The 24914-nt window shown below is 33.0% G+C and overlaps 1 protein-coding gene across 1 annotated transcript; it reads left to right on the forward strand.

The window, feature by feature from the left end:
- Nucleotides 1-5387: 5387 nt before the first annotated feature.
- On the forward strand, nucleotides 5388-23075 carry Edem2 (ER degradation enhancer, mannosidase alpha-like 2). Its single transcript, XM_085205936.1, has 10 exons — nucleotides 5388-5708; nucleotides 6279-6425; nucleotides 13869-14021; nucleotides 15035-15188; nucleotides 15562-15728; nucleotides 16231-16452; nucleotides 19191-19356; nucleotides 19599-19987; nucleotides 20194-20395; nucleotides 20975-23075. Exons 1-10 carry the CDS (start codon nucleotides 5590-5592, stop codon nucleotides 21776-21778), a joined length of 2523 nt encoding a protein of 840 aa, XP_085062062.1. The 5' UTR covers nucleotides 5388-5589; the 3' UTR covers nucleotides 21779-23075.
- Nucleotides 23076-24914: the final 1839 nt, after the last annotated feature.

Consider the following 24914-nt stretch of genomic DNA (forward strand, 5'->3'; position numbering starts at 1 on the left):
CTACGCATTTGTGTTTTACTGCCTACATTGCTAAATTCATAAAATAAATTATAATAATAGTATATAGAGTCAACAGACTTTTCATTTCTTTGAATATTCACACACTTCATTTGAATTTCAACTTGAAACTGTTTTTCCATAGGAAATAAACAGGAAACATGAAACACACGTCACAATCATTTCCGTTTTCCACAGGCATTCGTTTTCTTCATTTCCTGTATAATGAAACTGACATGTTTCTTTTATTTATTTACTAGCGACCCTCTTGCGGCTTCGCCCGCTTTAACTACTGGATTATTCATGTAATGTATGTTTGCAAACACTTAAGATAATGTGAAAATTAATTATACCCTAATGCAACCCGCATTTTCGTAGTTTCAATAAGGATTTTCCAATTGTTTTACACAGCAAGGATTTTTAGTAGGTACCGTAATTTAAAATCTGTGCTACTAATCTTTTCAAGTACTTATTAAAATATATTTAAATGACTATTTTTAGATAGTTAAATGACTATTTTTAAACGGAAGAAATTATAAACAAAAATCTACCTATTACTAACTACTACAAAAAATGTGAAACCAAATATATCGCGCTTAAATAATACATTCAACTCCAATTATCCAATAAGTGCAAACGCATCTAACTAAATCTTCGTTGCTATAGAGGCAGCCGGGTTTTTTTGTTCGAGCTTATGGTTAATGCTGAAGGGGGTATTCTGTCCCTGATGAAAAGCAAGCACGACGTGGCTGCCTGTGAGGAAAATTAAATAGAATGCATGGGTCGGGAATCGAACCCGGGCCGCCCGCGTGGCAGGCGAGCATTCTACCTCTGAACCACCGATGCGTGTAAGGCAAGCGGGCACGGCGGACGCATGGCGAGTGGCGAGCCGTTTCGCAGCAAGGATTTTTTGAATATTGTAACAACTTCTAAAGTACTTATCAAAATGAAAAACAGTAGAAGACAGTTTTGGTCTACATTAAATGGCCAACGTAACTAATATACATATTTATATGCTGAGAGTAAGGGATAAGTGAAACTTGAGTAACATACAGCTGATGTGTCAACGGCGGGATGTGTCAACAATTAAATGCGTTTTTCTCTAAAATTATTCGCAATTTCGAAATAGTGTAAAAAGCAAATTTTATCTTCGTTTAACGTAGAAAATTAATAAAGTATTTTAAAGGATAAGGATTAATACTATTATGGAAAAATATCCCTCACAATAAAAAATATATTGAAATTATTATTTTTAGACAGAAAAATGATCACTACACGTTATTCTTAAAAGATACGAATATGCTCTCGCGGACTTTTTTGTAGATCTTATTAAGAGAAACAATACTCCAGTACATTTTTTTTATGTAGTACTTACCATTAGAGCAGCGCATGCGCGAAAGTGTCTCAACGGGTAGGACTTTATACACATTTATCGTATTTATGTTAATTTACATAAGAATGTACAAATAATAAACTATATATAAACCTTCTACGAAAAACACTCGACTTAATGGTGAAGACCCCATCAAAATCCGTTGGGTGGTTTAGAAGAAGAAGAGTTAGAAACAACAGACAGACACGAAAAGCGACTTTGTTTTATAAGATATAGGATAATATAAATTATGTACTATTTGTAGGCCAGTCCTCCATCTACCGCCGTTCTGGACATGGCGTGTTGGGTAGTGGTCCCCAACGCTGCATTTGTCGCCACTTGACACACCAGCGAGGACGCACTGGTACACATGGCGGATGGAATGTTACAGCCCTCGTAAGGGCTGGCAAGGGCCGCTGCGTACAAGCCTCCCATCGTTGACCCCCAAAAAACGAGAGGTAGGGGGAGACCTCGGTTAACCTTCGAAAATACAGTATCCAAGATATTGGAGGAAGGTCACGTAAAAAGCATGAGGACCCTCCGAAGGGCAGAAATGAAGAGGTTGATGACGAAGCGAAAGAACTATGTAGAGACCGTAGCGTTTGGTTCTCCCTTCTCTCTGACTACCCCACGAGGGAGAAAGCGTGAAGTTAAGTTAAGTTAAGTTTAAGTTATATTATGTACTTAGAAAATAAATGGCAATGCATATTTATAACACGTGCTTTTATTAGATCGATATGTAATAAAATCTAAGAAACTGAATTTCATCCATTTGTAATAGGTAATTGTTCTTAAAGAAACGTGGCTAGTAAGTTATAGTAAGTTATATGTATCTATGACAATACAATAACATGGTCATGTCACCGAGGTGGTCTGATAACACCAGCCAACCAGGATCTAATCATCTTTTCTGCCGGTGGTGGTAGCTCTCTTCGTTTCCTCACAAGCTTGAGTGTCTCAGCTTAGAGTTTTGTTGCGTTGACAGGAAAATATTTATCCAAGATATTGTGCAGCGTTTTGGCTGGTTGGTTTTCAGGACGTCGTATCGGTTTTGGAGTTCGATTTAAAACGCTTTGGAACTATTGGTAGTTTGAAACGCCGTTGGTCGGAGAGTAGACTTAATCATTCGCGTTTTTTTCAGCCTGTAGGTTAGGCTATAGGCGCTATTTAAGGCGCCTCGTACGAGGCAGTGATTAGAATTGTCTGAAATCTAGATCCTCTTTGATTCAAATCTAATAAATAGCTACTTAGGGAAAAATCCAAAAATAATTTTTGAGATAACGCTATCTGCGTATTTTTTAAAGGAAATATATTATTGAAATTCGTTTAATTTTTTAAATTACTTTTGAGACGTACATGGTTAGATGTAGTTCAACTCGGCACCATGATTTTTTATCAAACTGTAGAAATGAAAATATCTATTTTAAATTTAAATGTTAAAGTATTTATTTGGAAAGGTAATAGATCCCCAAGCAAATTAATAATGTATACTATAAGTTATATAATAATATCTAATACACATTATCCTCACTTGTGACTTACTTAGTTTTCTGCGGCAATTATATATGCAGTGCGACGATTAACTTGGGATATCATTAAACTATCTTAAATCTACAATAATTGTATCTATTAAACTTTCAACATTCTCATTTCTTCGTAGTGGTAAACAAAGTGAGTTATTAAATCTCTTGGAAAATGGAGATAGTTGAACCTAGATCATCTTCCTAGAAAAAAAGTAATTAGAAACCTACAAACATGTCAGCTACATAGTTACATTTCATATCGAAAGTGCCAACATATGTAAATTGAAACAAAAGAAACATAAATTACAACGATTGCGCTTACAGTCGTATGCTCACAGGCAGTCAGACAGCGTCCGTGGTAGACAAGGCACGGCGTTGACGGACCCAAATGAGACGAAAGACGAAAGGGACATTATAATTAATTCACTAAACCGTAAAGCAATACCTACAATTATTGTAGAGTTTACTTTGTCAATCAAATATTAAACCTACCCATGCTACTTGTGAGAAAATTACTTTCTCCACTATCGAAGGACAAGTTAATACACATTAATATATGAAGAGAAAAAAGGAGACTGGCAACGACAAATATATTTTTTTTACATTATTCTTTTTTAAATATCAGCGTTTCTATTTTAAAATACCACGACCTCTGAAAGGGTCTCACTTTGAATTTAGTGAGTACGTATACAGTCTTAACGACATATTCGATTGTTAATCCTCAAAATTTCAGCTTTGCTGAAGGCCCTGGGATCTCAGTCTAAGAAAAAATCGTAATTTGTCAATTTAAGGCATATAAAATGTTTTAAGACAATTACTGACTATTTTGTCCAAATCTAGTGATATGTACGAGCATAGGAATGTTTTCCTAAAGATTTGACATTTTTGAGAGGTTTTTTATGTATTTGTATATTTTCCAACATACGCCTTATACATAAATAAATTACCTACGCATTTACGTACATATATACGTTTTCGTAGGTTTTATTGTAGTAGGTTGTATAAAATAATTATCGCGGTTGATAGTTCGGATAATCGCAAATTCGTATAACCTAGGTCCGGATAATGGAATTTCTACTGTATCTATATAGAACTCTGTCGTGATTAAGGTGATTGAGAGACAACGTACAGTCCTAAACACTGGGGAGTAGAAGGCTGATATTTGGAGAAATGTTACGAAATTTTACGTTCTCTAGTCCGCAAACGCGAAAAAATTTACAAACTACAATTGTATTTAAAAAATCGGTCAAGTGCGAGTCGTACTCGCCCACTGAGGCTTCCGTACCAATTTAAGGATTGTAGGTCAACGGGAAGTACAACTAATAAAAGTTTTTTTTATTCTAGTAAAAGTTTGTTTTTATTCGCATATTATACAAATATAAGTTTGCATTTTTATTTAAATTTAATATTGTTGATGTGTCAAGAAATAAATAAATAACACAATGAATTTAATACAAACTCTCCCATGCAATCTCGAAATAAATATTTTTGAACGACTCACACACGGACAACAGTGTGAACCCTAAAAATCACTCCACAAAAAAAAGCGGAGAATAAATATTAATAGTGAGGCCGTCGTGGCGCACCGGTACAAGGGTGTGGCTGTAACGCGATGGTTGTGGATTCGATCCCCACTAGAGGAAATGAAATATTTATTTACATTTATATTTTCATTTCTTCGCTCTGGTGTCGAGGCAAAGAGCGGCGTTGTCTACCGTCACTCAACACCAGGGCTTGTAACTAGTACTCATAAAAGTACTGCGGCGCTGAGTTGCCAAGTCGTGCATTTGCTGGTTAAAACTACTGCTGGTCTGCAACGCCGCTTTATGCGTGCGGACAGTGGAGAACGGAGTGTCTTAATAGTAGGTTCCTTCTACCTACCCTGCTGTGTGTGCGGGATACAGTGTGAAGCTGAAAAAAAAATTGCATTCATTTAGATTTTTGTATAAATAATATTGTTGATGTTTAAGTAAATAAGTTACTTAAATAGTATGTATCAACTTTATATAAATATTTTATTACTGTTGATAAATAAGCAAGTAAGTTACAGTCAAGACAAGACTTTTCGCTTCTTGTGAAACACTGCTGAAAATTTGCTAATCAAGTGTCAACACGTCACTTCTTTAGTTTATTTATATTGCAATTTTATTTATTTTTTTAGCTCTGTTTCAGTATGTCAATAGATAAAAAGTTGACAGAAAATACGTTCAACGCAGACATTTAATACTTCATCACTTCTAGAGCTTTTCTTTTTATAAATGAAATACTTTGTATCATATATTTTATACTAATTCTCACTATAATTTTGATAAACTTAAATTTAATGTTTTTTTTTAAGTTAAAAGTTATTAAAAATACTCTACTATATCGGTATAATAAAAATATATACTGCGTATAACAGAAAATTTTACTAAAACCATCGACATAAAATCATTATTAACATGCTGACGTTTTATTTGTATTATCTGTGTACCAAATAAGGGCATAGACTACTCAGTACTTAGTATGTACTATCTAGTAAAGAAACAGTGAAACAGTTTTTCTTTTATATTTTATTTTATATTATTATCATTTAGCAATGTGAAATTTTACTTTTGTACAATAAATCATTTGTAATTTTCTATCGACTAACTTATATAGATGCCAATTTATTTTGTCGTTTTATGATAGTGAGCTAGACATTTAAAATATTGTGATATGGTGATAATAATGTCGTATTATAGGATATTATTATTATTTATTTTTACCATAACATATGTAAGGGCAGATGAAGATGTTACTGTACCTATGACTAAAAAGGAAAGGCTTAGCTTAAGGTGAGTTATAGTTTTTTTTATTTCTTAAGGCTTCATACTTTTCCTGCTGATTCTTTAATAATGAATGAATAATTATAAATATCCTTTTTGCATATCATGTAGATATAAATGGAATTGATATTATGTTGTAAAATAGTGTTAATATTAGAGGCAGTATGAAAAACAATCTTATTTTTCTTATCTTTTTGTTTATACCTAGTTTTATAAGAATATTGAGGTGAGTGATAAAATTCTTATTAGTATGTGTCTTAAGTAATGTCTTATTTAAAATTAAGAAAAACAAGCTATGAAATAAGTATTTCTATTGTAATTACACTATTCACTTATTTTATATATTATGATATGGTATTGGCATTATCATATATAGATAGACAGGGAACCTTGCATCAAACACAACCCAATTTTCAAGACAGTGACAAAACTAACCAGATTAATAATTTCTATTTAGTATTATTCATTTTTGAAAAATACAATGTCTTCAACACTTTGCAGTAATATTTCTTATTTGCCTTGCATACTGTCCATGATTCTTACATAAAGACCTGTCAATAAATTTATTATTTTATACAGGGAAGAATCCCGTCGCATGTTCTATCATGCATATGATGCATATATGGACAATGCATATCCAGCAGATGAGCTGATGCCACTAAGCTGTAAGGGAAGGTGGAGGGGCGTCACACCGAGCAGAGGGGACATGGATGATGTGCTTGGAAAGTAAGTTTATTATGACTAACAGCTTATTTTTTTGTGATTTAATGTTTATTAAATTATTTTTTAGTTAGACATTGTATGCAGTATAAAGTAGGGCAAGCAGAGAACCTAGTGTAAGGCACTCCATTCCTTAAGGTTTTATAGTAATGCAATACAATGATGAGCTTTTATCATAGTGATGAATAGCATATAGTAATAGTTGTGCAAATTCTATTGATAAATAAAAGATATTAAAATAATATCATCATTATCATCATAATCATCAACAGCCATCTTTTGTCCACTGCTGGACATAGGCCTTCCCCAATTCTCGCCACCAAACTTGATCCTCAGCTCTTTGGATAATACATGATATATTAAACATTTTCATTTTAATATTCTTTTCATCTGCACTTTTTTATAAATGTGAAATATAAATTTATAATCTTAGTTGTCATGTGTTGTGACAGTATACATTAGATTATTTATAAGGCTTAAAGTTTATAGTTATAATTGTTTGAATTTCTTGCATACTTGTTTTGTTTCTTGTTACTGTTACTTATTCTTTGTCTCTATGTATGTACCCAATTGGTAAACTTACTACCTAATTATTGATTAATATAAATACTACTAAATTATTATGGAGGAAATTTGTAAAGTGAATTAAATGCTTGTTATAGCTAATATGCTGAAATTATCAATTTGAGGCTGCCGTGACATAGGGAGACAAGCCTGTGCTTAATGTGACGGTTGTGGGTTCAATTCCCACTCCAGGGAACTAATTATTTATTGTTTATTAATACAGGGATACAGGTGAAGCTAAAAAAAAAAACAATTTGTACAGTTACTTAAATACAATAATTACAAAATTTCTTTCAATTTGATTAAATAAATTTGGCTTTTAGCAGCTTCTTTTGTAAATTATAGAATTCATTCAATTATTCAAAAACAATGATTTGAATTTTTTTCTGTTTGTCTGTGTGTTTGTTCACACTAATTAGCAGAATTGGTTTAACTGATTTAATTGCAGTTTTCACTATTATATCTTGGCAAGTTTCCATTAACATTTACTGTTTGTTTTATTTCATTTGGTTTATTAATGGCTGAAACATTATTTTTCAATATAGGTATAGATATATTATTTTTAAATGTTATTATTATTATAAAAATTTCAAGCGGGCGAACTCGCGAGCGGGGGTTGCTAGTACGAAATATATCCATAGTGATAAAGTATTGTTACACCTAATTACTTTTTATTAAAAAAATTAAAAATACCTAATTTTATTAAAAACTAACAACTTATTGTTTGATGCGATATTTAAACAGATGTTCAATTAATATTCTTATTTTACTATTTACTGTATGCTACATTGTTTTTTTTTAAATTCAGAATTAGTTTTATTTCACTTAAAAAATAATCATGATAAAGATAAAAGTATAATATTTTTTATCAAGTCAAGGTCAAGCAATGATACGGTACTTCCCAGATTTTATATATTGTCACCATTTTTTTATTTAAAAATGTCTATCTTAATTTAATCACTTGCATTGGATAATTGAGAAAAAAGTTTCAACTGTAACTAAATTAATTTCACCCAAATCTTCGTCTTACCAGAGCCAGGATATAAAACTAATTCATTACCTAGAGTGGCAACCGCCGCGTTTAGAATCAGACATTGTGCCGCGCCACGAAGAACTCGAGACTTTCTCAATTAAAAAATATTGATCCGGCATATATCTATATTTATTATATTATGTACACATATTTTGCAGCGGATATACAAAGAAATAAATTAGTAATATATGTATGTATGACGTGTTTCTGTACATCATACATTAATAGCACCATAAACGAAATCGAACCCACAATAGTCACATTTTTAGCTAAAATCTATTCGAATAAAACAATTTCTCCATAGGTACTATAAACCTAAAGATTAGCTTGTACAAAGAAACCTAAAGTGACAAATGTTTATTTTGATTTCTCTGTAATTGCCTCTTTTTACTTTTCGATTTATTTTATGATTGTTTTTTATTATAGTATAGATTTTGTTTCTTGATAAAGCATTGGTTGGAACTAATTGCTAAATATTTTTTTCGTTTTCTCTTGTTTTCTAATGGGAAAAAAGATTGTATTGGCGCGAGTGGGCTAGTGGCACAGGGACGCAAGCGTGTGACTGTAAACGCGTATGGTGGGTGGATTCCCTTGCGAGGAAATGGGATGTTTAATATTTTTATTTCTTTGTTCTGGCATCAAGGCAAAGCGCGGCGTTGAGTTTCGCCACTCAATACGCAAAGCGTCCAGAATTCGGCGGAAAGCTGGTAGCGGCGAGTCTTAACACTAGGCTCCTCTTGCTTACCCCTGCTGCAAGAGATACTGCGTGAGACTGAAAAAAAAAACAATGTTATGCGTGAATTAAAAAAAGCAACTGTTTAGTTTTTCGCCATCTTTTCTTAGCAGAACTGCCTTCCTAACCGGTGGTAGTTCTATTCTATCAAAGTCAAAGTCAAAGTCAAAATATCTTTATTCCATAAAAATGCTTAACATTCACTTGGACATGTCATAAAAGATAAAAAAATGCAAAACAAAATAACCAAAAAAAAATGTGCAATTTTGACTTGAAAAAAGCCCGTTCAAATGGTTGAGCTCATGAGAAGATACAGGCAAAGAAACTCATGGCTACTCTTTTTAAATGCCAACATTTGTTATAAATCACAATTAACAATTTTAACTTAGAAATAGAGCAACTCATTTCCAAACATCTTTATCGCGAACATAATCGTTAACAGAGTAATAAGCTTTTTGGCAGAGCCTGTGCTTTACCACTTTTTTAAATTTGTTCAGTGATAAATTAACCACGTCGTTTGGAAGTTTGTTATAAAAGTGTATACTTTGACCTACGAATGAGTGAGACACTTTATGGAGCCTAGAGAAGGGCACAGCAAGCTTATTTCTATTTCTTAAATTATATTGATGGAGGGCACTGTTTTTATTAAATTTATTAATATTCTTATGCACATATACTAAGTTGTCGTAAATATATTGGGAGTGCAGTGTGAGGATGTTAAAGTCTTTGAATTTATTCCTTAGTGACTCCCGTGGACCCATTTTATAGACTGCTCGGACAGCCCGTTTTTGGAGCACAAAAATGGTATCTATGTCCGCGGCACTACCCCAAAGTAATAGGCCGTAAGACATAATGCTATGAAAATAGCTGAAGTATACTAAACGCGCGGTGTCAACATCGGTCAGTTGACGAATCTTACGGACAGCATACGCTGCCGAACTAAGTCTACCAGATAAAGTTTCTATATGCGGACCCCATTGTAACTTAGCATCTAATGTTATACCTAAGAAAACAGTTTCATTAACTACTTTAAGTTCCTTATTGTTCATCAAAACCCTGGTTTCTACTTGTTGAACATTCTTAGTAAAGAACCTGATACATTTAGTTTTACTACTATTTAAAAGCAAGTTATTGGCACTAAACCAGTGTAATATCCTAGAAAGAGCATTGTTTACATCGTCAATTTCCAATTGCCGTCTATTAACCTTAAAAACTAAAGATGTATCATCTGCAAACAACACCATTTCACAGATATCTCTCATAAGGTGAGGTAAGTCATTAATGTACAAAAGGAACAAAAACGGACCCAGAATAGAGCCTTGTGGCACCCCCAATGCTACAGGTGACCCGTGTGATAGTTTCCCGTTGACATTTACCTTTTGAATCCTATCACTTAAATAAGAAGTGAGAAGATCCAAAGCAATGCCTCTTATACCATAGTGGTGTAGCTTCCTGATAAGAGTTTTATGCTGCACACAATCAAACGCTTTGGACAAGTCACAAAACACCCCAAAGGCATCACGTGACTCCTCCCAAGCCGCGAATACACTCTCTAATAATTTGACCCCAGCATCAGATGTTGACCTTCCACGAGTGAAACCAAATTGACCTGTGTGCAGTAATTTATTTTTATTAAAATAAGTAAGAAGCTGACTGAGTATCAGCTTTTCAAAAATTTTACTAAACGTAGGTAGTACTGAAATCGGTCTGAAATTTGTGGGGTCTTGCGTACTACCTGATTTAAACAATGGAGTTATTTTACTATATTTCATCAAATCAGGAAACACTCCACAATCAATACATCTATTAAAAATTGTAACTAAATCAGGAATCAAAATATCAATTAAAGAATTTATGATATTAACTGAGACACCCCACAAGTCGGCTGTCTTTTTCATACTAATTGATTTGAAAGCTACACTAATGTCTGAATAATTTACATGACGGAAAACGAAACCATTATAAAATTTGGGAACATTGTCTTTAATTAACGATTCTGCAATAGTGGTGGAAGAAAACCTAAATCGTTTGTTAGACGATATATGTATAGGGCTGTAAAGGGCTTACACTATTGAAATTTTAATTTTACTAGGCAAAAGTTGTGTGAAGAATTATTTTTGTGTTGAGTCCTTTCGATGTAAACCACTGTACCCGCAGTTAGTTACCTCCTGCCTAGTACATATATATGCTAAATGTTTTTTAATAGATAATAGTTTAAATAATGTTATACTTTATATGAGAAGCTAGCGATAACGAGAAAATTCTAGACATACATATATCAAAGTAATTCTTTAGATTAGTTTACATTTTATTGTTAGGTACTTAGTTTTTTAAACATTGTTAATATTGTTGTTGATTTTAATATTATTTTGACATTTTTGGCTAACTTTCAAGTATTTAAAAAAACAGTTTCACGCTTTGTTAAGCATCAAAAGAGAGAACTTAGGACCATATTTATAAACTGCTTTTAACCTCTTAGATCGATATTGAAAGCCATCTATAAACACGGGCACTAGTGTCAAGACTTGTTTCTTTGTGTTAAGACACTCCGTTCTCCTACTTTCGCGAGCGTGAGCGAGCCAGAGCGTGCAAATGAAAATAATCCTGAAATAACAGCCCTAAGATGGCCTCGAACTTAATATCATCTTAACAACCACTTCTAAGTCTAATTTTGGACGTCGGTCTCTTTCAATCTCCTCAACTCATGCCGATCTCAAATTTGTATTTTTAATTTCTAAGACGTATAAAAATGTTTTTACGTACTAACTATAAAGTAATGTTCTAAATATTTATTTTAATGTTCTTTTCCCTAACTTGCCAATTTTCTACAAATTCAATTGTAAGTTTGAAACCGGATTTTTTATCAAAATGTCCCACCATAATACACCCCCCTTAGGGAACCTATTGCGTACGTACAAGGCAATATGCTACGCATAGAAAAATGAGAATAGTTTCGACAATTTTTTATCGATCTGTCCCATAATAACCGAACTTTATATTTATTTATTTATATTTAGCTTTACGCTGTATGCCACATTCAGCAGGGTACGCAGAAGGAAGGCATTGTTAAGACTCCATTCCCCACTTACCGCCGAAATTTCGAGACATTGCTTGTTGAGTGGCGAGACGTAACTCCGCGCTTTGCCTCGTTAGCAGAGCAAAGAACTGAAAATATTAAATATGGAATCCACCTATTTGTGTAGGGGAGAGCGGGGCCAAAAGTTCCGATTTTTTTTTAACCTTAAATATTGCTACGAATACTTGATTTTAGTATTTATATAATATAATCAATTTCAACTTACATATCTAGACTTGCAATTAAAACAGTAATTTGGGGTATTCTTTGTACGACTTTTTTTTTAAGATTTTTTTTATGACTGAAGTCGGAAAGTAACAACTTACCCCGACTTGGGGCAAGTTGTTAACAGACCGGGGTAAATTGTTACCATATTTTTAAGCTATTATTTGCAAAATAAAAAACAATAAATAATCGAACAAAGCCTGTTTATTTAAGGAATAATCAATAGTATCATTATAAGTACCAGGCGCAAAAGCAAATCTTTTTTAACCGACTTCTGTAAGAAAAGTTCATAACTTTTGATTAGGTGAACCGATTTTGATGATTTTTTTTTATTTGAAAGGTAGTGCTTCCCATGTGGGAACTAATTTTTATTTGGTCTATTTTTGACAATGGTATCTATGAGCAAATCATATAAGTATTAAATTTGTATTGGTAAATTTGCGACAAAATGACGAATAACTCAATATCACGCCAACCGATTCTAATGATTCTTTTCTTATTTGAAAGGATACACTTCAAGGATAGTTTGATGAAAGTTTGGTTAGGTTCTGATTATAAAATCCGGTCAAAATGAAAAAAAATTGTTTTTATTTTGGTAAATATTAATTATACTAGAATAGTTACAAGGGAAAACTTTGTTAAAATTATTGTCAGAAGTAAGATTCCCCATCGTTGCATTTCTTTTCAACCAACCTCAAAAAAGAAGTTTTCATTTTCAACCGACTTCAAAAAAGGGAGAGGTTCCCAATTGGCCCAAATATTTTTTATGTATTTTCTTGTTAATATACCAAAATGTTAGTTTCCACAAAAATAATACCTAATTGAGTCAAGCATTACATATCACAACAGATGCCACTTGTTACCAACCACTACCACCACAACCAACACTCGTTTAAGAAGTATCCTTTTAAGGTTACTTATCACTTAAAATCGTAAAAAAAAATAATTTTCAACAAAAAAAACCGAACCGAAAAACAACGGAACTAAAAAGTAAAAGATAATTTTACATAAAATAAAACTTATTTTGATTTTGTTAAACAAAAATAATAAACAAAAATTTATACCTTTAGATTTTCGCACTTAATATGTATATGTAATTCTTTGGTAACAGTTTTTATCTTATTCCTGCAATCTTTGAAAACTACATCCGCTGCTTTTTTGTTGATTTCCGAGCATAAGTCCGCATGTTACTAAATTACAATATTTTTTAGTATGAAAAATTACAATATTTACATCCCATTATTGGTACAAATGAATTGGTGAAAGTTTTTCGTCACAACAACAGGTCACAACATGCCCCAAAAAAAGGGAACATCTAGCCCCAAAAACACGTGTTGAAAAAAAATTAAATATAAATAAGATATAGAAAACATAAATAGTTTACAAATAGTGTTCCGAAATAGTAGGTAATATAATGTAAAAAAAACACTAACATACTCGAGGCTAATCGTTAAAATTTGTGAGATAGACCAAAAATATGAAATGCAAAAATATTTACAATCGTGCACCAACGACACCCGTGTGCTATTCCATTGGTTTCGGATGCTACTGGATTGTTCAATATGCTGGCCATGGGTGCGCTATCACATTGCATTTCACTATATGTTTACTAAATATTCCTATCACTTTTCTCCGCGAAATTATTTCCATCGGAACAACTTACCTCGGTAACTTTTAGCCCCGCTCTCCCCTACACTTTATTTTATGTTTGTTCTAAGATTGTTTTAAATATTTTATAAATAAAATAAAATAATTGTTTTATAAATAAAATAAAATAATTTAAGCCCAAAACTAAACATATCATTTTCTTATTTCCAGTTTCTCCCTAACGCTAGTGGACAGTCTCGACAGTTTGGTCGTGATGGGTGACTTCGCGGAGTTCAGCAGGGCTTTGAAGCTGGTCATAAAGGATGTCTCGTTCGACCACGATATAATAGTGTCGGTGTTCGAAACTAATATACGGATGCTTGGGTAAGGTAAACTTCTGTGGAAATGTGTGGAAAATGAGAATATGTTTAATATATAAGTATAATCATTCTTTTAGGTGAAATGATGTATCAGGAATATATTTAAATAGCCTATAATATAAAGGTTGTTTTAAACCTTTAGTAGGTCAAAACGTTTTTACTTATTTGTTCATAACATAATAAATCGTTTTCGACGGTCTAAAGAATTGAAATTTGTATTTATTAAATTTTGAACATATTATGTACTGTGATGACTGCAACGTTTGGTTAAGTGAAAGTAATTTTAATAATCCTCAAAGAGGTTGTTATTTTAATAAACACACAGCATTATCTACGACATTCATTCACAAATCCCGCTTTTCGTCATGCATTCGATTATCCGGATTTTCGATACTCTGAATTTCTATTGAACCTCATAAAAATAATAAAAACAGTTGAACGGAGTGTGATAACACTTAGTTCTGATCTCTCTCTACGAGTTCTACGTTCCTGCCATTTAAAGGATTTAAGTAAAAATAAACAAGTTCAGTTCAGTGACTATAAATAACGGTATTAGGTAACAATGTAAAAGGTACCTATAACGGATTCAACGGTGTCATTTGAAAACCCGTTGGTCAAGCTTTTAAATTCACGTTTAAATGTATCACGATATGTATATTTTTTACAGTTTGACTTTTGGTGGCTATTTTCTGCGTATTAAGTTGAAGATCGTGGGTTCGATCCCAGACTAGATTGCTTTTTATTTATATTGATATATTTCTTTAGTTTTTTTTGTTTTAAGCTATATTTCTTCAACAAAAGTATACGATTAGTTACGATGATTAGTGTAAATAGCTTATTACCAACATTAAAACCTCGATATTCGCCAACTGCGTAATGGATATAAATCCTACTGACCCTGATATTTATATTTCTAATATTTAAATTTGTCCAATTTAGATAGGGAAACAGTGGCGTTAAATTATGCAAAGAAATATTTGATTTATCTCAAAAATAACGTATTTTTTAACTTTACAGCGGCCTCCTATCGGCTCACGTGCTAGCGATGGCGTTAAAACCAGACGTGCCAGCCCTAGAATGGTATCACGGTGAACTGCTCACCATGGCGGAAGATCTTGGAAGAAGACTGTTGCCAGCTTTCAATACTTCCACCGGCATACCTCATGGAAGGGTTAGTATATATAGGAGTCGATAATCCTGCAATACTTTGTACAATATAAAATATTAAAAATATGTTTCAAATGTACTCGTAGCTTCTAATATATGTAATACTCGCAACACAAACGCGGGTACACCCGCTTATGCTTGTTGTTGCATTTTATGCAAATTATACAATATCTTTACAGAAATTGTAACCTTAATGGGAACGGAGTGTCTTACCACTAGGTTGCCAGGTTTCCTCTGCCTATCCTGGTATATGCGGGATGAAGCGTGAAGCTAAAAAAATAATTATAAATAATTTAAAAACTAAATTCTAATTGTGAGAAATTGGTATTTTTATCATTTTTATTTTGTCTAAATTATTATTATTCTTTTTCCTTAAGGTAAACCTCCGTCATGGTATCCGCGGGTTCGAATCGCGTGAAACTTGCACTGCGTGCGCGGGAACGATGATCTTGGAAATGGCCGCCTTATCTCGTTTAACTGGAAATCAAGTGTTTGAGACTAAAGCCCACAAAGCCATGGATAGGTTATGGAAAATAAGACATAGGTGGGTATAATAAGAAAAGTATCTTAAAGATTATGTAGAATTATGTTTATTTGTCAAAGGTTCAAATATTTGTTTAAATTTGACATTCCGAAGCCCACAAGGCTATCAATCTTTTTTAAAATCTGTAACATTTTATGGATCCAGCACTTAGTAGAGTATGCAGAGGGAACCTAGGAACCTAGTATTGATACATTTTATTGAACAATTTCCTCTGATTTCTGGAGGCATTGCGTATTGAGTGGCGGAACTCAGCGCCGCGCTATGCCTCGATATCAGAGCGAGGAAATGAATATATTGAATATTTCATTCACCCGAATGGGAATCGAACCCACAACCTACTTTACGTTTATAGTCACACTGTAAACGCGACAGTATTAGTATTTGAAGAAATGCTTTATTTAATCACACAAGGATGTGAATAGAAGATGTAACATAAGACATACGAGGTGGGTGGGAATATAGCGCGAAACAAAAACCAAAACATTTTTCTTCCCTTGTCTAGGACTTCAGACCTTATGGGCACAGTGATAAACATTCACAACGGCGACTGGGTTAGAAAAGACTCGGGCGTCGGCGCCGGGATTGACTCCTACTACGAATATTGTTTGAAGGCCTATATTTTACTAGGCGATGAGAAATACTTAGCGAGATTCAACCGACATTACAACGCTGTTATGAAATATATTAGCCGTGGGCCCATTATGTTGGCTGTTCATATGCATAGGTGAGTCTTTGTTTTGTTTTTGTATAAAAAAGATAATTATCGATAATTTTAGTATTTTAAAATATGTAGGCCATGGCCATGAGTGTTGCAGTAGACTCGATGCTTGTGAGTTCCATCCTTACTTTGGGTGATTGAAACTAGGTATTTTCTGCCTGGTCTGCGATCGACCAATTATCAATAGTAAAGTTACATCATATAAGTAATTAAAATACCTGTAACAGCTTTAGTTTTAATTTTGACACACATTTAATAAATCTTAATAAAACTACACTAAGTCTTATAGCAAAAGTTGTATGGATATAGCATTTGAGCAATATCCTGCTATTAATGCCTTTTAATTATTACATTATAAAATATAATGTCTTCCATTAAGGTTATATATAAGGGTTACTAGGTCCGCGACTATCACGTAGTAAACGACTTCTCAACAATCACGTATATTATTTATGGTTATTTTTCACAACCATTTTATTAAACAATAAAAATAAAAGCCTTTTAAATATTCTTTTATAAAAAATAAAAACTTTCTTTTAAATAAACAGCTTACTTAAAGTTTAACATTCTGATATTGTTTATCGAATGTCTGAAGAACTTTTCATTTTTAAATTAATATGACACCAGAGAAAGAAAAAGAGACGTCGTCGTAGTGCAGTGGGGCAACATTTGACTTTACACGTGAAGATCTTATGGATTCGAACCCTACTTGGGGGAATGGATCATTTTCATGCGGCATGACATAAATACGTCTTGATTGTCTTGAGGCACTAGGGCCCGGTTTATTAACCGATCTCAGTTCTGATTATAATGTATTAACGTATGGGATAAACTGTGAAGTTGAAATAAGGGCAGATATTACTATAATTGGAAGAACCATACAAGTTGACTAAATTAGGAGGTTCATTATCTTAGTACACATAGGTATATATTGTGTGAGCTTTCATATTTTTTCGTATTAAGTAAAATTAGCAATTTATATTTGAAAATTTTTATGCCGGAGTTAACACTGTTCTGTATTTGAATCCATTTCAATTCCAACCATTATCCATTCCTTAGCGGTCTGTAGTAGAGTTCAAATTTTGCTTTTATCTTTTTTATCGACCCTTTACTACTGCTGCTTCGCTCACAATTATTTATTTAATAACCTGAATTGCGTTCATGTCTTATATCTCTAGTGTTTGCTACAATTTTTGATGTTACATCAATTTTGGTATATTCCCTCCCCCTTCCTCTATACATGGACTATGCAATATTCAATTTAATTCAGTAGTTTCTTAGATCAGAGCGCTCAACCGAATAAACTCTTACACTTAATATTAAAGTATAGAACTATAGATAGTAAGAATTGTAGCACGTTCGTTTGTGGGGATAATATATCGTACTCTGTTTTTTCCGTTCTCGTAGAAATTTACAGAGTGCTCGTCTACCCTCCACTAGGAAGTTACATGCAGGACTTAGCGGGATAAGCATTATTATTTTGATGTGTTACTATTTAGATTTTTTTGTAACTTATAGCGTAGATACCTAACTAATACGAACATCTATACTAATATAATAAAGCGGAAGAGTTTGTTTGTTTAAACGCTAAGATCTCTGGAAATACTGGTCGGATATATATATTTTTTTGTTTCGTATGAATGATTCATTCCTCAGGAGTAAAGCACTCCAAAGGCTATATAACATTGCGATGTAATTCTTACTTAGCTTTAAATTTCGAGCGAAAGGCTCGAATTCTGCAGGGTGCCCTCGCTGCCGATGACACCACCTGAGCAGCCACGCAGTGCTCTTTCTCAGAATTATAAAACAAGTTATTCATGATTGAATTTCTAAATTATATAATCAATCTATTAGAAAATGCTGTTGCATAATAATCGAATTATAGATAGTATGCGGGCGAAGCCGCGAGTGGGCCGCTAGTAATATATATATTTTTGATGGGTATTTTAAACGATGACTTAGGACTTGCAGCTTATAAGAAACGCACTGACCATTTCCCGAATGATAACTTAAAACAGAATGATTGATTAGATTGTGGATACGTTAACTTTAAATGTCATAAAGCTATGTTATGTATATAATATATATTATTACGTATTTCCGTCCTTGTTTACCAGTGTCAATAGAGCAATGCAAATAAAGTAATTTCGCAGTTACACGACACCGACACTGCTGTATTGAATAAACGTCTTCGTATTATCCTATTGAGATCCATCAGCGCTATACGTTTAATCTTGTTTTGTTTATATTATTTATCTGTATAAATATATATATTATACAATTTTATAATATTGTTATAGATATATAGATTATTTGCGTGAAAATAAGTCAAAATTTTATAAATAGCTCTATTGCTAAATGCTCATGTTTGAAAATATTTTTTGTTTAACAGATATTTGTAAAAATCTCCCTTTGTATGTCTAATAATATAAGTCACCTGTAATCGCGCTTATTACAATTTCGACTTAGCTGGATAAAAACGTATGGGCTTAATGCTCAGAGAGTTTGGGCGATAAACAAATGTCCCGCGACGTTCAAATTTTTATATGATTACAAAATATTTTCCTGATTTATAGCTCTTTTTTCAGTTTAGCTTTTTCCGGCTCATTCTTCCCGTTATAGGATTGTATTGGGGGGAACCTAGTTTAAGACACTAGGTTAGACACTAATCTTGTTATTTCTGTTATGGAAATATTTTACGCGTTATTGAAGTATTTGTAGTTTACTCCTGCTAATTTCCCCAGGCCACACCTCCAATCGCGTAACTTCATGGATGCTCTCCTTGCTTTCTGGCCAGGGTTGCAAGTACTGTTGGGCGATGTACGACCAGCTGTGGAAACTCACGAAATGTTGTATCAAGTGATGCAACGACACACTTTCATACCGGAGGCCTTCACTTCTGATTTCCAGGTGGGTGTGAGGTTCAATTTTGTAGACAGAGAGATCCTAGAGAGACATTGCGTTTTAAGTGGCGGAACAGGACTACTAAAAATAAAGAAGAAGTAGATGAATGAATAAAGAAACTAAAAATTCAATCCCGTAATCGAGATTCGTATCCGCAACTATCGCGGGCACAGTCACAGTCATACATATAACATTTATAATGAAATCAAATTCGCGTATTTATCTCGCCATGTTATTCCTTAAAACAGGTACACTGGGGCCAACATCCTCTTCGTCCTGAATTCCTGGAGTCTACATATTTCTTACATCGTGTTACGGGTGACGATCACTACTTACAAGTTGGGAAAGCGGTGTTAAAAGCCCTACAGCAACACACTCGCGTACCTTGCGGATATGCGGCGGTTAACGACGTAAGGACAAGAGTGCAGGAGGACAGGATGGACTCTTTTGTCCTGGCTGAAACTTTTAAATATCTGTTTCTGCTTTTCGGGGAAGACAAGGATTTACCGGTAAAATTAGAAGATTATGTGTTGACCACCGAAGCGCATTTCTTGCCGTTGTCGTTGGCGACGTATGGTAAAAATGAGTCGTTATTGGCCTTCAAGTTCGATGATGGCGATGAGGACAAGTATAGGAAGTGAGTTTGGTTTTTGTTGTTTTTTTTTTATTATAAGTTTAGAAAAAAGTCGGATTGTTTATTAATAGATGGCGTGTGTTACTATTTAAAATCTATTGCTTAAAGTCATATATGTTGATAAAAATAAATATATAAAAACGTTTAAATATCTATTTATTTAAGTTTTATTTATTAAAAATATTACATACAAATTTCCAATTATACAGGACATGTCCAAATACAGCATCAATAATAGCGGAAAAAGTTCGTAAACCAATGCGACAAATGCTAGGCGCTGTTGCTGCCCGTCCTGCCGCAAGACTCAGACCGTTGAACGATCCCAGACAGATACACGCCTTGTCTGACATGGGCATATCAGTCCTGACATTGCCTGATGGGAGGGTCCAGCTTTTGTATACAACTAATACGGTAAGTGTTGTAAATATTGTCGGAAAACTCGGAAAATAGCATGAATTGTAGGTGCTGTGTATTATCACACTGAAGTGTACAATTATGGCATACTACTACTATAGGTGATTTATAAAGTTCTGGAGTGTTCCAGATTGCCAGAAAGTTCACACAAATCTTTGTGATAAATGTTAATTATAGTAACTGCTAACAGCTAGGTCTAAACCTAAGAGTATTAAGATTATTAATGTAGCCTAGTAAATTTATAGGATATCATGGACATAATTATGATAATTGGTAAGGGTAGGTTCTATTTTAAATTTATCCAAAAGAGAAAATTATTTAAATCTGTAGAGTCTATTGCTTAGAATATTAACCAGATTTTTCGAAGCATCTAATAATTATTAACTTATACAAAATATTTTTCTATTTAATTTTAGATAAAACATTACGTATTCTATGATATTGAAAATATCTGTATAAGTATAGGTTTAACTACGAGTATCTTAACTAAGTTTAAAAAAATATCAACATAAGTAATAAATATCTCTTAACAATATTAATCTATTAATGAAAAAACTAACACAAGTAAATTTCCAGGCGAAATCAGCGAAAGACGCAGCGGAAGGTCTCACATTCATGCGTGAAATGTCCAAATGGAACACTCTAAGTGACTCTGAGAACGGAGTGATCGCGGCCGGAGTTAAAATAAAAGAAAAGTTATTCCCGGCCGGCCCCGGTCATTTTGGAAAAGATATATCAGGAGATGACAGATATACTGGAACACCTATATATGTTAAACCACTCGACGCTTGTTCTCCTATAGAAAATAAGAAAGAAATCTGGGGAAGATTCGCAATAGCCAAAAGGGGAATGTGCACCTTTGCCCAGAAAGTGCGTAATATCCAAGAGGCAGGAGCCACTTTTGCCGTTATTATAGATAATGTTGATGATACTTCTCACGAATCATCAGTTCTTTTCGCAATGTCCGGTGACGGCAAAGATGATATAGTTATTCCTGCGGTTTTCCTTTTCTCGCAAGAGGGTAACTATTTGGCTGAAGCTCTAAAAGAAGATACGGAGTTAATAATGACAGTGGGTGAACTAAAATCAATGAAAAGACAATTTGAAAATTCTTGCACAGACTGTGAACCTGTCGAGCAACCTTTACCAGGTAATAAGGAATCTTTCGTTCATCTAAAGAAAGTGCTCAGTCAATTGGTAGCTCAGTTTGAGCTGTCTCTATCAAGTGATGATCCAAAAACATGTGAAAAACCAGACCTTCAAGTATCTAAAGAGAAATTTTTATTAGAAGATCGCAGTATATGCACTGATTGCAATGAAAATAACGAAATAATAGAGGAAGCTCACAAAGACTTCGATAAAAAGTCTGGTGACATCTGACATAACCTGTCCACCTTTGACGTGGTGTAAATGGATATAAATAAACCTAAATAAATGGAATAAATTTGTATAAAAAGTTGTAAATATTAGTCGATGTAAGTGATATAATTTTTGTGCCTTGTTTTTTTAAAGTCGCAACAGTTTTTTCTATCATATCCATGTATAAAATTTTTGTTTCAGACATTTTGTAATATTTGACATATAGTAATTTTAATGTAAGATTAATGTTATTTGTTTTAATTTTTTATTATGTATTAAACGCCATTGTTTTTAACGATTCTTTTTCTATTTTATGTAAAATATGTAATCAATAAGGTCTAATGTTATGTGAGAAAAGATGTTTCATCACTTTATAAAACGATTAATAAATATCACATTATAAAACAATGTAATAATAAGTAAATTCATTTGAAAATTTCATTAAATTATTTATCAATTAATATTATATACAAAATATTTTTATATTATTGTATATAAAATGTTTTAGTCTTGAGTTTTTGGAGACCAATTGTCTATTTCTATGTTTTACTTTTTTTTATTTTGAAAAATATAGCAAATAGATAAAAGTCTATAATTAGTATGCATATTTTCTAATATTTTTAGAAGTGTTAACGTAATAGATTGACAAATCGATTAATATTTATAAAAGTGAATGATCCACTTTATTATTATTAAAACTATGACCAATGTCAAGAAAAAAATAATTACAAAGAAAGAACAAAGAAAATAACTCCACAAGCGGCTTCGCCCGCTTGATGTTTTCGTTGTATTATAGACAAATTATACAAAATCTTTACATAAATTATAGTAGTAATTTTTGCGTGAAAGTGGAACAAACATCCAACGTCAACTTTCACTTTTATAATATTAGTAGGATTATACGAAACTTTGTACCCACGAGTGGGGATCGAACCCACGACCATCGCTTTTATAGACAGTAACTTTGTACTGTAAAATAGTATCAAAGTAATAGTATTATTTCTATTAAATTTGCGATTTTTACTTAATTCTTATTTATTGACGTGTTAGTAAATAAATACATTATAATTGTTAAATTATATTAAAATCGAGATCAGTTAATCATTATGAAAAAAATCGTTGTGCATTACACTTAATTATAGTTAGTCGAGTGGCAGTTACTCGTCAATAAAAATGTAATTACCTTCAGAACATTGATCGGCAAAAAATGAAAAAAACTTCATGGGCGTAAACTGTCAAAACTGGTCGTTAATTTTGTGATAAGTTTATATTATGTTTGTAATTATGTATGAAACAAATTAAATTATAATTATAATTATTGATTATTTTATTTTTAACCAATCCGCTTTATAATACTTTGCGAGGTCAAATAAGTTTTATCTGATCTAAAGAGAAGACCCAGTGCGGGGCACTCTCGTGACAGAACTTAACGCCGTTCTTTGTCTAGTCATCAGAGCCGAAAAAGAAAATAATAATCATTGCCCCCGAGTGGTGTTTACAGTCAGACGGTCTTTTTTAGCTTCACATTGTATCTCGCACATAGCAGTGTAGGCAGACGGAATCTGGAAACCTACTGTTAAGACACTCCGTTCCCATTGAGAATTCCGTTCCGTTCCATTCCGTTGCCGTCCGTTTTGTTGACACTAGATACATTACATGCGTATATTCCATACATTATAAAAAAATATTCAGCACTTAAGTCCTCATTATTACGGTTAGACTACGTGGGCGAAATCAACATCTAACCCAGGTACGTCTTTCGTGTTTTCTAAAGAGCAGTATGCTATTGACTCTAATATACAGCGTCATAGGACTGCTGGACGAAGGTGTTGGAGAAGCTTTCGCTTCGCTCGTCCCAAGGCCTACGTAGGTAGGGCTTCTAATTAATACAATAACTGAGAGCGAGTGCAGTTAGATCTCTAACTAAACCTGTCATTGGTTAATTCAACTAAATGACTTGCAATTTGAAAGCACGTGACTAACAGTCAACGTGATGCCACCACGTTGATATTTGATTGTACTCTATTACTGTGTGTTTCATTGTATGCCAATTTTTATCTATATGGAAAAACTAGAATTTAGTGTCTTTTCTCTTTCAGTTCTCTATAAATTTTCTATTTTTATAAAAAATAGTCTAAATGTAGGGAACCGAGAATAAACCCAACGCTAAATTTGCGTGAAGCTACTCTTTATTAAATTAGCAAATTACAGAACGGTAAACGAGTCGTGGCCGCCCTGAAGATAATTTTCTAAACTTTCAGGCTAAGGCTCCGCTTTGACAGAACAACTAAACTAAAATGAATATACTTATACGAGTATATTTTCATCTGACTTATATGGAAAAAAAATTTGTAAATACTATTTAAACACAAAAGAGTTTTAAATTATTTCTTGTATGAAAATTTCTCTGAAACTTATCCACTCTCTCGATAGATGACGCTAGTGGCTCCATAAGTTAAAAAGGAAAACCATACTTTATCTTTCTATACTATATATCTATAGGTACATAATTATATTATGATAAAGCTGTCATAAGATATTATAATAGAAATAAACAACGGATAACTTATAGATTGTATTATATCTCAGGCGTAAATTTTTTTGAGATGTGAAGTTGATATTCTTACTCTATGGGAAAATTAATTTCACCTTTTTAAATAAATGTAAGTAAGTTTTCATGTATTTTTAGCAACTTCGCTTTTTCAAGTTCCTTCTGCTGTTTTAAGCCACTTCTTTTCGACTTTTCGCCCAAATTTTGAGAAATCGGCGATAACAATTCAGTTTTTTTAAAATTATAATCATCTTTGTTGAGTGGCGGAATTGAACGTTTGGCTGCAAAAGCAATGGTCGTGGGCATGATCGGTGGTTGCGGCAATGGTAAAGTAATTATATCGGGTTTCAACTAATAAAATCAAAAATTTGTAAAATAAGTCCTACAAGATAAAAAAGACAACCGTTGTCGTTACCCGGCTTCTATGGCCAAACCACGGCACGAAAAAGACAGCAACCAATCAACCAATCAACACACAATATCTGTATCTATACCCTAAGGAAAAAATATAAAATTTTTTAAGCACAATTATGATTCTTTTCTATACTATCTAACAACTTTAAAACTAACAGTATCTGAAAAACGGAGTGACTTTTCTTTATGTCC

Source organism: Heliconius melpomene, chromosome 21 (genome assembly GCF_056956725.1).
Source record: "Heliconius melpomene rosina isolate 202511_hmr_F chromosome 21, ASM5695672v1, whole genome shotgun sequence".
NCBI classification, from domain to species: Eukaryota; Metazoa; Arthropoda; class Insecta; order Lepidoptera; family Nymphalidae; genus Heliconius; species Heliconius melpomene.

What these genes read in the sequence shown, in the direction of transcription:
- Edem2 (XM_085205936.1), top strand. Translation starts at nt 5,590, where the DNA reads ATGGTGATAATAATGTCGTATTATAGGATATTATTATTATTTATTTTT. An exon ending in ATGGATGATGTGCTTGGAAA is followed by an intron (nt 6,426 to 13,868) that starts GTAAGTTTATTA and finishes TCTTATTTCCAG; the next exon opens with TTTCTCCCTAACGCTAGTGG. An exon ending in ACTAATATACGGATGCTTGG is followed by an intron (nt 14,022 to 15,034) that starts GTAAGGTAAACT and finishes TTAACTTTACAG; the next exon opens with CGGCCTCCTATCGGCTCACG.